Source organism: Trachurus trachurus (assembly GCF_905171665.1).
Source record: "Trachurus trachurus genome assembly, chromosome: 17".
Classification (NCBI taxonomy): Eukaryota; Metazoa; Chordata; class Actinopteri; order Carangiformes; family Carangidae; genus Trachurus; species Trachurus trachurus.
Window position 1 is genome coordinate 33,407,591 of NC_139900.1, and position 16,757 is coordinate 33,424,347.

The 16,757-nt window shown below is 46.4% G+C and overlaps 1 protein-coding gene across 1 annotated transcript; it reads left to right on the forward strand.

Moving 5' to 3' along the window:
* Positions 1-1,759: 1,759 nt before the first annotated feature.
* On the forward strand, positions 1,760-7,677 carry LOC311001096 (RNA-binding protein MEX3B). The gene is made up of 4 exons (XM_083992065.1): positions 1,760-1,878; positions 2,577-3,193; positions 5,009-5,250; positions 5,866-7,677. The coding sequence occupies exons 2-4, from the start codon at positions 2,668-2,670 to the stop codon at positions 7,126-7,128; spliced, it is 2,031 nt and encodes a 676-aa protein (XP_083848191.1). The 5' UTR covers positions 1,760-1,878; positions 2,577-2,667; the 3' UTR covers positions 7,129-7,677.
* Positions 7,678-16,757: the final 9,080 nt, after the last annotated feature.

Consider the following 16,757-nt stretch of genomic DNA (forward strand, 5'->3'; position numbering starts at 1 on the left):
TAAATGCAGCTCTTTTGTTAGTGGTGTAGAGTGTGTGTGTTTTTTTTTCTCCTTAATTATTACCATTCATAAATTTGGGTGTCTGGGGTAGATGGGCTCATGTTTTAGGATTAAGATTATGGTCCTTTCTTCCTTACGCAAGCCTATCTTGAAACAATACCCTCATGCCCATATGTGCTTCTGGCTGTGAAGAGATCCCTTCTCAAAGCAAAATGAAATCTGCAGTCATTCATCCACAGCTAAAAGGAGGCTGCAGCAGTTAGTCAGACCAAGAATTTATCTTTTTAGCCCTAATTTCCCCCTTTGTGTCACTATCGCTCCACCACAGCTCTGCATGGAAACACAAAGAGGGAATTTGTTAGCCAAAAAAAAATCTAAGGAATCACTTACCAGGCAGCATGGACAGGAGGAATAATTACAACAACCAAGAGCACTTCCAGTGTAGTGGGCACGAGGGTGCTGTATTATGATTAACTCAAAACAAATACAAACCTGTCCTTAAAACTGATAGCGTTCAACCTTTGGTGTTGGAGAAGGAAAAGCTTTATATATTTTATTCAAACTGTTTGCATGATTTGAAATGAACCCATTGCCCTTCTGTGATTCCTTTTATTGTTAATTTTTTAATAACCCAGGAAACACAAATAAATGCACACACACTGCATAAGCATCCCTCAGTGCTGTAGTTGGACCACCCAAAACAGCTCATTGGTAGCCATGATGAACACACCCAGCCCTGACCACATTTTATCAGCAGCCAGGATGCAAAATATATAAAAAAAAAATAATTAATTAAACATGCTGTATAAGCCCCAAGAAGCTCCAGTGCAAGCCATATGTTTGTTAGTGTCGGGGTACCCACCTGCTCTGCTGTTTTGCGCAATCTGATGCACAGATTTATGTGTAGGGCGTCAGAATCAGAGAATGAACTTATTATAATGTGTTGGTTAATCCTGTACGCAGTTCTGTAAGATTTTCGTCCAGACTGTGGAACCATTTTAGAACATGTTTGTATGCAATGCAAGCCTACACTGAATAGTGGGGTGAAAGCTCTGTACTTTGTATTTTGTGTTTTTTTTTTTTTTAATTCTGTCTTTGTTTTTATCATCTTATTCTGCTTTTATGGTGATATGGATGGGGCAGACACAATGGCAGTGACAGTGGCTTTGCGTTGGGTTGATGCTCTAGTCTCTCCCCCCTTGCTGCGCGTGGCCTTTGAACCCATTGTTGTGTCGCGGGTGACGTCAGTGCCGTGTGCGGGAGACGGAGCGGCGTGCGCCTGGCGAGACAAAGGCGGCGGACCGAGCGGGGTCAGGCAGCAGCGAGAAGCAGCAGCACTAGCACTGAGCCGACAAACACCACTGTTTTCCCTTTTTTTAATTTATTTATTATTATTATTATTATTATTATTATTATTTAACTTTAAAAAAAAGGGTAACCTTGGAGAGGGGGGGTTCAGCAGCAGCAGCGGTGGTCTCTCTATCTCTCTATCCCTCTATCTCTCTATCCCCTGCCTGCCTGCCTGACGTGACGGTACGCAGCATGAGGAAGCAGTGACACTCCCAGGAGCGTGGTTTGACTCCAGACAGGAGGAGAAAGAAAGAGGAGAAAAAAACAACAGTGCTGCCCTCCTTTGCGTGTTTGAACGTTTCTCTCCTACGCCCCCCTCCCTCTCTCTCTCTCTCTGCTGCTAGTTAGCTAACCCGCTAGCTTCAACAGCGCTGCACAGCACAACGCTGGTCTCCTCCTCCTCCTCCTCCTCCTCCTCCTGTTCCTCCTATTCCTCCTCCACCACCTTCTCCTCCTCCTCCTGCCTGGCTGCTTCTCATCTTTCCCTCAAGAGCTGGGCTACAGTCGACGGAAGGAAAGATAAGGTAAGTTCACTCGGTTTTAGCACTTGTTTAATTTTAAAAATCAACACAGCAGCAGCAACGGAGGAGTCGGAGTTGGTGTGTGACACAGAGCGGAGCTAACAGCAGCTAGCCGAGCCGAGCCGAGCCGAGCCGTGCTGTGCTGAGCTGAGCTGCTGCTGCTGCTGCTCCCAAACAAAGGGGTCGACAACGTGACTGAGAGAGAGCCGACTGACTGCCTGTGTGTGTGGAGCTGCTAGCCTGTTAGCTCGGCTGCTGCTGCTGCTGGAGCTGCTGGAGGAGCTAACAACAGCTTATTTTATCCACATTTTGGTTTTTTAGTTTCCAACAACAACAACAACAACAACGCGTACAGGTGTGGGGTTGAAGAAGAAGAAGAAGAAGTGAGTGCAGGTTGTTCTTCTTTACCGCTGCGGGGGCATTATTTAGTTTAGTTTAGTTTAGTTTGACTCGGGTTAAAGCGGGCATGCTTTATTTATCCTGACAAAACAACAACCGGGCTGGATGGGCTCAGTTGTCAGACAAGACAAGAAGCAACAACAGACAAAGCAAAGGCGCCCAAACAGCTCTGGGACTGTTGTTGCTGCTGCTGCCTGTGTTTATGAATGAACCCCCGGTGCTGTGTGTTTTTAATGGTAAACAAACATTTGACTCTTTGTTGTTTTTCCCCCATTTTTTTTTTTTTTGTTATTTCCAAGGTAGAAGAGGAAGAAGAAGAAGAAGAGCAACAAGGGTGCGCTCACTCCCCAACAAAACAAGGCAATCCGTGATCTGATGTGAGATCCACGGAGAGACTATGCCGAGCCCTTTATTCCACCCCGAGATTATGGACCACGACGTGGTGATCAGCAGCCAGCACAACGGGGTCGGTCTGCCCCGAGAGACGGACCAGGAGACCCGGGAAGAGGACCACCAAGAGGCGCTGCGCTTCGCCCTGGACCAGCTGTCACTCATGGCCCTGGAGAAGGTGGACTGTGGGGTGGTCGACCCCCTGGACGGGAACCACCACCAGGGGCCCGGTTCCGAGGGATGCAACGGTGTGGGTGGTGGAGGTGGAGGAGGAGGGGGCTACGTGGACCTACAGATGCTGGAGCAGCAGCAGCAGCAGCAGCATCATCCCAGCGGGTCACGGGACTCCCCGACGTCTTGCTCTCCATCCCCGGAGTACTACGGCTCGGGCGGCTACCACATGACCGGCTCGCACCCCATGCTCCACGGGGAACAAAGCTCCGTCCTCTGCAGCAGGAAGAGAAGTGTCAACATGACTGAGTGTGTGCCTGTGCCCAGCTCGGAACATGTGGCTGAAATAGTGGGGAGACAAGGTAAGAGCAGGATTGAGGGTTTATATGTTGTTTATGTCCATGGACGTCTTGGCCAGGCAGCATGCAGCCTGGTTGTTCTTTGTTTGGGTGGCTCCTTGTTCAGGAGGAGGAGGAGGAGGGTCTCTCAACTTTTTCTCCAGACTGAGCTCGCTGCTCTTCTCTGCTGCTCAGACTGCACTAAACTGTTTTGGCTCCTTAAAGCCAACATAATGCGGCCACTACTCCACTAAATCGCCTCACTTGTCTGTATATTTGCATGCCGTTTGTTTGTTTTTTAGTAGTAGTATTTAGACAATGCCTTGACAGAGAGTGTGTGTGGTGGTTGATGAGTAGGAGGGAGGGAGGGGGGAGGGGTGGGAGAGGGTCAGACAAAGCGGCAGATTGTCGGGAGTCTGGACATGTCTAGGAGCCTGCACCAAACAAAGGAAACGCACGGAAACATGCGCCTTTTTGGCACATCACAGATATCTGGCGGTAGATTTCAGCAGCGGACACACATTTCTAACCGGTCCCGTGTGTCTGTGGCGGATTCATTGTGTTAGAGGAGCTGATTTTTCAGGCTGAAACGGGGCAGCAGCAGCAGCAGGCGCACAAACACGGGACTGGGCGGTGTTACGCCCTGCACCCAGCTCTGTCTGCTGCTGCTGCTGCTGCTGCTGCCGCTGGCGAACCGAGCAGCAGCGGCTCCTCCGTCCGATTCCCCCCCCCCCCCCCCCCTTCTCCGCTTTGTTTCCCAACCGACACATGTCCCACACTTTAACCCGGGTCATGTTGTGGGTTTGGTTTTGCCCGTCGCCGCCGCGGCAGCGTTACGGCATTGTTCTCTTTGTTTGAAAAAGCCATGCTTTCTGCTTCCCACAATGACATCACACTCCGCGCGTCCTATTGGTCCCCGGGAGTGAAGCGTCCATATTTAAAGAAACAGAGCAGCAGCAGCAGCAGCAGCTCCTTCTGTGTGTGTTGCTGCTGCTGCTGCTGCTGCTGGAGGAGCTACATGAGTTGACACAAGCAGTGCAGCAGCCATTGACAGTGTGTTTTTTGGGCAGACGAGTCTCCTCCACTGCTGCTGGCTTTTTTGTTTCCAGTGTTGTTATTATTAAAAAATGATTTGGTCTCCATAACAAACATGTTTATTAGCCAGGGTGTTCAGTTCTTGTTCTGTCCTCCTGTTGTTATTTTTTGTTTTTGTTTCTTTGTTTGATTCAATATTCTAGGTTATGCACATCAGAGCTGAGCTATTTTATTTGTCTGCATATTCAGAAAAATATTGGAGCTGGTTTCATTTGACTACTTGTTTGTTTTATGGAGCATAATCACTGTTATTTACACACCAATCAGGCTAATGCAACAGTCCCTCAATAAACCCTGCCATGCAGTGTTCAGTTTTCATTTCAGCGGTTTCAGAGAGGTGCTGGTTCAACTTTATTGTCATTTTAAAGGATGCTGTCTATACGCCGTGGGAACTCTACACTGCTTTACGCTGACAGCATGTTTTCATATTCTGTCCACCCAGTTTATATTGATGACTAAATATTAGAAATATACGATGGTACATGGAGCTGCAGCATCCAGCACCTCTCGGATTCAACAAAAACTGAACATTACAACAGCGATAAAATGATTTATTGTATCACAGCGCAGCAGGTTTAATGTAAAGGCTTTAATAAACAGGGAAACTGAGTGTTTAATGAGCTAATTTTATTTGGTTACATAATCACATCTGCATCTCTACACTGGGTCTCTGTGTATATTCAGTGTTTGTTTTTTCCCAGTTTCTTTTCTAAAACTCCTCCTTCTCCTCTCTACATCTTCCAGGTTGTAAGATCAAGGCCTTGCGTGCCAAAACAAACACCTACATAAAGACTCCGGTGAGGGGCGAGGAACCTGTTTTCATCGTGACGGGGCGCAGGGAGGACGTGGAGATGGCAAAGCGTGAAATCGTCTCGGCGGCCGAGCATTTCTCTATGATCCGTGCGTCCCGCTGCAAGGCCGGAGGACCCGGTGGGGGAGGCTCGCTTCCTGGACCGCCACACCTACCCGGACAGACCACCATACAGGTACAGAAAAGTCAAGTTCTGCGGTTTTTTTTGTTTTGGTTTTCAGGTAACAAAGTTGAAGTTTTGCAGACATTAAAGCAGAAGTAAGCGATATATTTGTGTTAATATAAGTCTTAAATAGTTATATCTTCCGACAGCAATCACTTACATAGAGTGTTTGGACTGAAACACGGGTCTGTCAGTCACTCTGCTCTGCTCTGAGCCGAGGAGAAAACATTTATCGTATCCTACAGTTTTTATCCAATGAGGAGAGAGAACGGCATGCAGGGCTGTGTGTGCAGCCAAGGAACGCCGTGAATGTGGTGACGTAGGGACGAGGACTGTTATGGTGCGTTCAAGGCAGCCCGTAACTCGTGTTTTTCCGACCTGTGAAGTCGTACCAGTTCGATCTGGTACGAGTTCACGGGTCGGAAGTTACGAGTGGCCGTTATAGTGACTTTCACAGGTAAAACACGTCGGAGAAACACGAGTGGGTTGCCTGGAACGCTACAAAGTCGTAAGTCGTGACTTGAAGCTGTAATTTACGGTTTCAAAAGCCTGCCTGGAACGCAGCATTAGCCAAAACGACCGGATCGCTTACTTCTGCTTTAATATATAAATCTCTCGTTGATCCAGGTGAGGGTCCCCTACAGAGTGGTCGGTCTCGTCGTCGGACCGAAGGGAGCGACCATCAAGCGCATCCAGCAGCAGACCCACACCTACATCGTGACGCCGAGTCGAGAGAAAGACCCCGTGTTCGAGGTGACGGGCATGCCGGAGAACGTGGACCGGGCGCGGGAGGAGATCGAGACCCACATCACCCTGAGGACCGGGACCTTCGTGGACCTGCAGGGCGACAACGACTTCCACACCAACGGCACCGACGTCAGCCTGGAGGGTCTGGGCGCGCTGAGCGGCGGACTGGGGGCGTCGCTGTGGTCCAGGGCCGCCGCCGCTGCCGCCGCCGCCGCCGCCGCCAACAACCCCCCTCCACCTCCACCCTCCCCCCCTCCCGCTGTCCCCATGTCCATGCACCACTCCTCCGGCCGGAAGATGTCCTCCTCCGTCGCCTATCACTCGCACAACGGCGGGATGAGCTCAGACAGCTACAGCGCCGCCCGCAAAGCCAACGAGGGCGGCAGCCCCACCAGCCCCTTCAGCACGGGCTCCAGCAGCGCGGGGGGGGGGTTCACGTTCGGGGGCGACTCCACCCCGGGGCTGCCCTCCTCGGACGAACTGGGCTTCGAGTTCAGTGCTTCCAACATCTGGGCGCCTTTCGTCAACGGCGGCAGCGGCGGCAACAAGGCGGCCGGCTCCTCTCAGCAGCAGCAGCAGCAGCAGCAGCCGCTACGGCGCAACAGCAGCGGCCTCAGCGGCGGCGCCATCACTCCACGATTGTCTCCAACTCTGCCTCAGGACACGGGCGCGGGCCCCCTGGACCACCCGCTGGCCCGCCGTGCACAGAGCGACCCCCTCAGCACTCTCTCCTGGCTGCAGTCCGGCAACGCGGGCGGCGGCGGCGGCTCCTTCTCCGGAGCGTCCAGCTCCAGCTCCGGCGGCTCGTCGACCGGCTACTCCTCCTGCTCGGCCTCCTCCCTCCCCGGCGGCTCTCCCACCGACTCCGAGGGCGGCGGCGGCGGCGTGGGCCTCAGCTCGGGGATGCTGAGCCGGCTGAAAGGCGGCTCGGGGCCCGGCGGCGTGGCGGGCCTGGTGGGCCTGGGCCCGGGGGTCAACAGGGACTGCTTCGTGTGTTTCGAGAGCGAGGTGACGGCCGCCCTGGTGCCGTGTGGCCACAACCTGTTCTGCATGGAGTGCGCCGGGCAAATCTGCCAGTCAGCTGAGCCCGAGTGCCCCGTGTGCCACACCCCGACCACACAGTGCATCCGCATCTTCTCTTAATGCCCCAGGCAGGGAGAGGGAGGGGGGGTGAAATATGAGGGTTGGGGAGAGGGGGGGGTGCAGGAAGAGGACTGGAGTGGGGCACCAGCTGCGGCGGAGGAGGCGATGGAAGGATTCACACTAATAACCTTCATACACACACACACACACACACACACGATGGACCATAATAAATACATTAATAGAGATGATGATACTATACGGATGTTGATTTATTGCTCATAACTGTCAAGATTAATAATAACAATAATAATAATAATGACAATGACTTATTTTCAGAGTGAAGTTAAGTGAAACTGGTCTGCAGACCGTTGGGGCTCAGACAGTCTCTCGGTGGTGAACTTATGGAAGGAAACTAGTGTCTTATCTCTCTTCAGGCCTTCATTTTGACCCGGAGCAGCCTGCGCCGCTGGCCGCCGGTCTGTCTCCACATTTCTTCTTCATTCTGGCTTCTTCAGATCTCTGCCTGCTTTCTCTCTCACAGCCTTTCCTTTTGACACTTTTGTACTTAACAGATATTTTTCGATGAAGCTGTCACTGAGGCCTGCACTTTTCTACTCCTTATTTTAATGTTCTTGACAGGACGCAAACTGTTCCAACAAACAAACCCCCCTCCCCACCCCGCCACCCCTTGCTTTTCTCCCTCTGCTCTCACTCATGCTGTTGTTTGTGACATGAAGCGACGGGGTTGCTATTTTTCTGTAAGCTTGGAACTTTTTTAAAGGTCGGCATGTAGTCAGGCACCAAGCAGAACAATACACCCGAGGGACCTCCTTAAGGATGAATTCCTGTTTCTCGTTGCCACAGATGAAAAATTAGCCATCAGTAATGCCAAATGAATGCTATTAATAGTCGTCTCGTAATTCCTGATCAAACTCAATAACACGTTGGAGGAATCTGAATGAGTCTACCCCACATTTCAAATGTGGCTGCTGCATTGATTCTCATTAATTATCCTTTAATAAGTCAGAAACGTACCATTAGTCATGCTGAAGGAATGTGTCTGAGGTCTGTACGTTTGGGCTGCCTGACAATCCCTTTACATCTCTCTATCTTTCGCGCGGGCGTACGTGTGTGCGTATGTATGTGTGTGTGTGTGCGTGCGTGTGTGTTAGAGTAATGCCCACTCATGCTGTTCTCCACGCCGGCATCGTCGCGTGTCCTCACCTTGAGAAGGTCTGGTTTCTGTCCTGCTGCCCCTCTTCCTTCACTCGTCTCAGTCTCATAGGAAGGCGACGCTCTGATCCATCCACACCGGGACATTTATCCTCTCACATCCTGTCTGTTACACTTAGATCAACTCATTTAGTGTTTTATACTAGTTTTTTGACTCTTGACTGTCGAGTGTGTGGCTTACAGACATATTTTGAACTTTAGGGTAAGATAGGGCTTTTCTGATGTCACACGTGAATGTTTTTGTCCAATAAGGTAAAGGAGAGATGTCCACTCCTCCCACATGAAACAATAGAAAAGGGGCTCGATTGAAGCATTTTTTTTCATGCACTGTAACTCGCAACCCCTCTAAAAAGTAAAAAAGAAAAAAAAAAAAAAAAAACTACAAAAAAGAACAAAAACCACAAAAAAGAAACAGCTCTTACTGTTTTTGTCAAGTTTTGGTCTTCCACCCCATTCTCACAGCAAAGCTGTATGGCACTCTCTCAGATGACACACTGTCACACCCATATAGCGCTGTACTCCTGGCCAAATGTAGTGCACTATATGGTTAGTTGTTTGCAATTTGTCCTGTGTTTCATAGCATAACTTCCGATGAGGCGGTTGCATCCTGTTACTGTTTTTTTTTTGTTTGTTTTGTTTTTTCAATTTTAATTATTTTTTTAAGAGTTTGCAGTAACTGCCTCCTATAGTGTTAATACTGTATGGAAGATTTGGGGCGGTCGGTGTGATGGTACACGGTTTGCTGTTTGTGGCCCTTTTGAACATGACATGGAGTTAGCTCATAGAATGAGACAAGCCATGACAACTGAATTAAAAACGACACATACCTAATTCTCAAGGGCTTCCTCTGACTGCACAGACACATGATCACATTTTTCAGGCTCGCACAGTAGGAAAGAATCAACTTATCCTTTATGGCAGCTAGTAGCTAGGTCATCCAGGGCTTCCAGACACTCTTTGTGTTCAAATCCCAGCAGCTGCAGAATGTTTTTTGCTCGTTTATGAATTATTTTCTGAATTGTCCCTACACAGTCATCACATTCAGATCCTGTTAAGAGAGCAGGGCACCACCGTCACAGTTGTGTCCTCCTCCTTGGACGTAGTCGCAGATCAGGACGGGTTGTGGGGGGGGGTTGGGTTTTAAAGAAAAAAGAAAAAAAAATCAAGGGAAAAAAGGGTAACTCTACTTGAGTAAACGATGAAATGGGCAGTTGCTGCTGTGCTTTGGTGCTCCAGCCAGTATATAACGTTCAACTTATTTGCTGTGTTGACTGTTTGTTTGCTACTTGGGCGACGGGGGCAGTAGTGAAACTAATAAGCAGCTGTCCTGGTTGAGCGCAGCAGTGCACTGATTCATGTGTCCACACGTGTAGGAAAAATGTGCCCAGGAGCTGAACTGGTAGGCTATAGTCTCCCTGAAGACTCACTCTACCCATGGTGCTTTGGTTGCAGCGGGAGGGCCACTTTAACTCTCAGTCAAAACTCCTGCAGTGCAACGTTAGACCTACAAAAAACCAACAACAACAACAACAACCCTGTTCTCATTCTCATATAACTGGCAACGTCTTGGCTTTTTTTTTGTTTTTGTTGTTGCATTTCGTCTCATACTCGTGCACACTCTTGAACAGATGCAGGGCGGCGAATGTGTCCGAGTGAACAGATCAGTCGTGACTGCTTGTGTGTGAGTGTTGAGGCCAATCTTTGCAGCCCCATCTTCAAACTGTCCAAGTCGACTTGTTAAAGAAATTGTTGGATTTTTGCCAGATGGGTCTATAATGTCAGTCCTAGTGCTGCACCGGGACGTTTCCTGGCCAATGAGAGAATGCTAGGGTTTAATGTACAGTAGTTTAATTGTTAAAAAGGTACAAATGTTTTACAGATTGACTGCTGAATTTTTTATTTTATTTTATTTTATTTTATTTTTTTAGCCAAACATACCCCCTCCCCCATTTCCTTCCTAAAGGTTTGAAAACAGGGTTTCCTGAGGCATGCTAGCCAGTGACCTCTGACCTTTTTTTTGTGATTAGAGGGGGGATGCAAAGAGAGCCACGCCAGTAAGGGGGTGACAGACCCCCCTTAAGCCTCCGCTCTCCTATTTTTGCTTTAATTCTCTTTGTATGCAGAACCAAAATGTAAAACGTCAGCAAACTAGGTTTCAGTCCTGACCTGTGTATATACCCTGAATACAATCATTGGGATCTTGTTTTCAAAAGCAAAATGACTTAATTGAAGATAAGTGTAGTTTCTAAAGAACATGTATCATTATTTGTAAGTTAACCATCTGCATGTCTTCAAGCCACCTGGCATTAGCTAATAATTTTTGAGATTTAAAAAAGAAAAAAAAAAACTTTTTACACATTTTATTTTTTACAATTTATTTGCTTACCTAAATATCCCAGACAATAATGTGACCCTTTTTATTACTTCAAATTTATTTTTATTTTCCATTTTTTATTTTCCTTATTTCCTGTGTACTACATATAGGCAATTTATAACAAAATGAGAAAACTATTGAAGAAATTTTAAAATTGAAATATATTTTATTTGAAAGTTTATGGACCTTTTAACCGTGACCCGGGAAAATTGTATAATCATATAATTTGAGCTGACTTGACGGTTATGAGAAATGTATCAAGAGTTTTATTTTTTATGCTTCTTTAATAAAGTCTTGTTTTTTGGTTTCATTTTTTTACTGTAAAATAAGAATCTGCGGCTTTGTGTCTTTATTCGGCCAAGTGCTGAGGAGTTGGTGTGCTGCGTCTTCACCACGTGGTGGCGGTAGAGACGCTGCATCTGAGCCACATTAACACTGAGAATGGGGGGGGGGGGAGGAGGGTGGGGGACTGCAGATCAGACATGTTTGTGTCTTTGCTCATCTAAAAACAGGAGAATGTTTATTTCTGTAGAAAACTAAGATCACATTTGAATGGAGACTGATCGCTTTTAAAAACTACTAACAAATATTGCTTAATAATCAGACAATGGGAAATTACAGTGTTGTATTAGGTCCATTATGAAACTTATATAAGAAAATATATGCAGCTTTTCTGTTTTACACCGTTATTAATTAACCAGTGTGAGGTTAGAGATCACTGGTTAGAGACAAAGGCAAATGTAGGTCGTCAGTTTGGGTCATATGGTGTGGATCTTATTGCACAGTAATGACACTGAGTGAGCTTAATCTGACAGGATTGGGAAATCTATTAGCAACAGTTTAGATATTTAATTTTCTGTGATTTTTCAAGCAAAAATGTTAAATATTTAAAGACTCCAATCAATATTCATTTTCTTTTCCATGTCAAAAATACAGTCGAGTTTGGACGTAGGAGATTATTTGTCACTGTTGTCTGACATTTTATAAATGACTGTTAATTGAAGAAATAAGGGAAATAATTGGAAGATTTATGTGTAATTAAAACATTAGTTTCAGGTCAAAATAAAGTAGGATCAGCTTTGCTAAAGAACTGCTGCATAGTGCATACGACTGGTCAAACTAACCAACAGTAACACATGATGATTGTTGTCACTTTTACACAACTGAGAAAACGTTCCGATCTGTTTTCTTTTCTGGAGTTTCTTGCCACTTTACTGTGAGACTGAACATTTAAAACATGTGGTGATGTGTGATAGTCCCCCCCCCCCCCTCCACAGGGAGGTCAGAGGTCACACAGAGAACAGACTCTCCCCCAATTCCAATCCGTTCCCTAAAGACTCAAGCCCTGAACCCTCAATGACTAAAGTGACGTCAGCTGTAAGTGACAGAGTGTGAGAGTCTGTGAGGGTCCAGATCATAGATATATAAACGTAGATGCCGCGTTCTATATCTGGCGATACGTCAGCGGGGCCGCCATATTGTGCAGGACACAGAACGTCTAAAGCCTGTGAATATTCTCATTTGTCCAGGTCATTTGTCCAGGTCCAAGAGGCTTCATCAGTCTGATGCGTACATTAACTGATGAAGCCTCTTGGATGAGAGGTGAAACGTCTTCCTAGACAAAATAACCAAGTCCAGTTGCGTTTGATTTAAATTTATTTGGGGATATCTACAGGTCTACAGCTCTAGGTCACTGAGTTGATAGACTACACTACAGTTTGGTCATTTCAATTTGCGTGTCTGTGTGTTTTCCTTTTTTTATTTTTTATATAATATTAATTTATATGCGGATCAAGAGTGAGCAAGTGAGCAAGTGAGCAAGCGCGAGAGAAACAGCAGATGCGCACCAGATGCAGATGCAGGTTAGATGTTGATTTCGTATAGGGACTTTGTTGCACCCAAACATTAAGCATATCACCGTGGTGCGTCTTGAAATCCCTCTTTGTCCAAAGCGGGAGATGACAGAAAGAGTCTGAGAACTACTTAATTGAAGCTACATTGTTGCGAGTTGGCTCCGGCGTACAGGAAGCTCTGCGCCGTGCACACTGTTTCAGCTGCTTCTAGGATAATGTAGTTAACGTCCCCAGCGTAAATGACGCATGTGAATAGATTTAATCAAAATCTGGGGTTACAACCATGGTTACAGCGTTTAGAACTGCAGTCCTTTAGAATTTATGCCCTGCACAACATGGCGGCCAGCAGACGCATGGTGGCGCTGTTCGGCAGTATGGAACGCGGCATCTATGTTTCTATATCTATGGTCCAGATGCTGTAAACATGAATGGAACAGCACTTACACACTCTCACGACACGTTACCTTGACAACAAAATGTTTTTAACTCCGCCCTTGGACCGATAAATTTACTGTAGGCTACTTTCAATACGCACAAGGTGTGCGAGGGAGGCGGACTCAAAACAAAATATTCCTGGATCAGATCTGATCAAATCATCATCAATAATCACAAACTGCACGTTAATACTGACAGTAAACTTCTTCTTTTCTTTTTATTTATTCCTTTTTTTTGGCTCCTGTCCATTAACAATAAAGAGACTGGCGGAGCTCTCTGACTACTTGTGTTAATTTCTTTTTTTTTTAAGACTTGCGTTCCGACGGCATCCCCTGTGTTATGGTTTGACTTCACAACGCTATGAACTGTGGGTAATTCCCCTACCCAAAGTCAGCATCGGTGCTGACTTACGGTAAGGGGGCAGTAAGGGCTCATTCACTGACTCATTGACTTGGTGATCTGACAACGGAACAGCCCTCACACACTCACAGACTTCCCGTGAACGCGCCTCTAAGTCAATGAGTCCGTGAGGGGTCGGATTGGAATTGGGCCTGAGGCTCACTGCGTTGGAGGCCTGAAGCTGAGGCTTTGTCTCAGCACAACACCCTGCTGCTGCTGCTGCTGCTGCTGCTGCTGCTGCCTCCACACGTAAGCATCTGTTGACACACTTGTCTGATTCATTTTTCCTACAGGTTGATGATTAATGTGTCTCTATTTGTCACTTTAATTTGGTTTGGATAGACTTGACAGTAGAAAAGAAACCTGCAGTGACGTGACAGAAAGAATATTGTGACACAAATGTCCTTTTAATAGGAAGCAGATCACAATCAGGCTGCATTCCAGGTCCACTTCATCCTCATTAAAGAACAATCAATAATGATAAGAAACAAATTAGAAACATCCTTAGTAGAAAATAATTCTCTCATGCGAGTTCTGTGTTCACACTACATTCATATTGGTTACAGAGGACGTATTCACAAGCCGTTTTGAAAAACACACACAAAAGAAAAACATTGGTGAGTTATCGTTACATAGCTTCGGAAAAATTAAAAACAAAAAAAAGGGAAAATTAAAAAGTCAAGAAACATCGAAGAGACGCGTGCTGGCACAATAAAGTTTCCCCTCATGCAATTTGTAAGTTGATTCTATTCACAGGGTGGGCGTCATTGGTCTCCACAGAGTTGTGTCGGCGTGCATGCATGCATGTGTGTCATCTTACATGTGCCCTTTTGTGCTTGAGCAGAGATGGGTGTGTGTAGATGTGTGTGTGTGTGTGTGTGTGTAGATACATGAAGCTGGCAACCGATGAGCCCTGAACTGGACGATCACTCGTGTACATTTTTTTAAAATATATATTTGTTGCTTTTTTTTTCAGCCGCAACCTGACGTGTCAAGTTTCGTCTTGAGCCCTGGGAGTTACTTAATGACGCAACTTCACTGTGCGTTACATGGAACAGAGATGGGGCAGAAAGCTTCTTTATAAAAGCTGGTTCACCCCCCCAAAAAAAACTAACAAAAAAAACCAATAACAATAATAATCAAGCATGATTGAACACATGACCCGTTGATTTAGGTGAAACTTGCAGACCTAAATCAAAAGGCATGAGTTGGTGTTCCCAGCTAGTCGTGGGTTTGGATTAAACATCCCTTTGATCGTGGAAAGAAGGCTCTGCTGAGGATTAATAACATTCACAAGATTTGTATTTGGTAGCATTCAACAGTATTGAGCAAAGACAACATGTGACAGGCCGGCAGTGATGTGTGTTGGAGCTCCACACACAGCAGCCACAGGAAGGAAACAAACCTCTCGCTGTGTGTTTCAATCATCACTGTTGCCAAAATCATTGAGTTTCACAAAGACACTACAAGACGAAGCCGGACTACGACTGTGAGTGTTTGCTCACCTTGTTTAGTTTTTTTTGTAGTGAACAGTAAAGGGGGAAGGTTTTGTCAAAGGACGTGACGAGACTAATACTTGAACACCATAAATGCTTGGCGGTGACTCTGATGGCTTCTCTCTTTGAAAACAAACAAACATGAACTCTGGTTCGTGCAAATTTGGTCCTACTAAAGGCAAATAGTAATCAAAACACTTTCCTTCTCTCTTTTTCAAAATATATGAGAAAAAAAGCGTGCACACTTCCTAAGAGGAATGGGGATTTTATGAGTCCATAAATAAAAAATATCTCAGTGATTTACAAAATAAATATAAGAATCATAAGTTTCCCATTCCTTGGATCTGGATATTGCAGTTGGTTGCTCCTGTAGTTTTACTGACAGCGCATACAGTTTGGGTGTGTAGGTACAATATATTGCTCACAATCTCAGAGCCCGTTTTGCAGGTGTGACAGTCACACTCACGACCTTCACACACATGCACGCACACGTTAAGAAAAAAGAAAACAAAAAAAAAGACACAGCAGTGTTCACAGAGGGTTTGTTCTTCGTCAAACCCACGAGGTTCAGTGAACGTGGAAACAAACCACTATTGCCTTATAGAGATGGGGTGTGTGGACAGATGTGGACAGATGTGCAGGTGGTCAGGAGGAAGGTGTCTGTTCAGGTGTCCGAGCTCCTCCACAGTCACTCATCCAAGACTTTCTGAACGGTAGCGCGTCTCTGCGGTGTGTTGGTGTGTTAGTGCGTAAACTGACATCCCAGTCCACAGATCCTGTAGCCCTTTTTCTTTTTTTTGTCGGTTTTCTTTTTTCTCTTTTAGGAGTTACTGTGCACTCTCGGGTAGGGGGAGGGGAGGGGAGGGGTGGAGGGGGTAGATATTGCTCCGTTTGTCGTGATGTGAAGCAAGACAAGTTCGATATAAATGCACATGGTGGCCACAACTTCTAGTCAGAGGCTCCCGCTGTCACTGTGTCTGTGAGTCGGCTCTGATTTAGAAAAAAAACCCAAAAACCTTACGGGACCGGGGTTCTACGCACCATGCTCACACAGGTTATGTGGGAGGGGGGATTGCCATGGTAGAATCACAGTGTTCCTGGGGTCAACATGCAGGACAATTAGTACATTACAGGACAGACTAGCAGAGATGTTGCCCCTGGACACTGATCTAAGGTCAGTGTTGTCGTGTGTTTTTATCTCTATTTGGGTTCTCGGGCGTCAGAGGAAGCTGATCGTATTGATCTGAGCTCCCGCTTCCGGATTACACAACACATCACACCGTGGGAAGACTACGCAGAGGAGACGACGGGAGGAGGAGGAGGAGGAGGAGGAGGAGGGGGACGGACGGGAAGAAGGACACACAGTCAGGCAGGCGAGCAGATGGACAGAGCATAGCTGGGTAAAGGGGCTGCTCTCCTGAAGACACAGACAACAAAAAGTGCAAAGTGGTCGTTGTCAAACTATTCACATGGTTTTTTTGATGCCGCTCTGCGTTGCATTTCATCGCATCTAAATGTACAGCGTATAAAAGGTGTGATGTGTTGTAGGAAAGAGTGAGCGAGGGGTCGACAAGTGCTGACGTGAGGCTGATGTTAAACTGAGGAGTGTGAGTTGAGCTGCTAAAATATTTGAAATAAATCTAATTTTCTTTTTTAAATAAACATGTTCCATCATGTTTGCATTGATACCATTGCGATGTAAATGTTGCATAATGTATGCAGATAAAGTTTATGTACAATAGAGGGTTTACATGTGTGTGCTTGTGTATTGCACATGGTGGTCTATCTACGTGGGTGTGAATACTATACGTGTGCATAATACTATGTCTATCAGGTCTCTATCAGGTGTTTCCGTGCACACGTGTGTCCTCTCTCTTTCTCTCTCTAGGTCGTCCC

Excerpts from the sequence above, each read along its gene's own strand:
- LOC311001096 (XM_083992065.1), top strand. The coding sequence starts at position 2,668 with ATGCCGAGCCCTTTATTCCACCCCGAGATTATGGACCACGACGTGGTG. Across the intron at positions 3,194-5,008 it reads TGAAATAGTGGGGAGACAAG|GTTGTAAGATCAAGGCCTTG; the intron begins GTAAGAGCAGGA and ends TACATCTTCCAG. Across the intron at positions 5,251-5,865 it reads CCGGACAGACCACCATACAG|GTGAGGGTCCCCTACAGAGT; the intron begins GTACAGAAAAGT and ends TCGTTGATCCAG.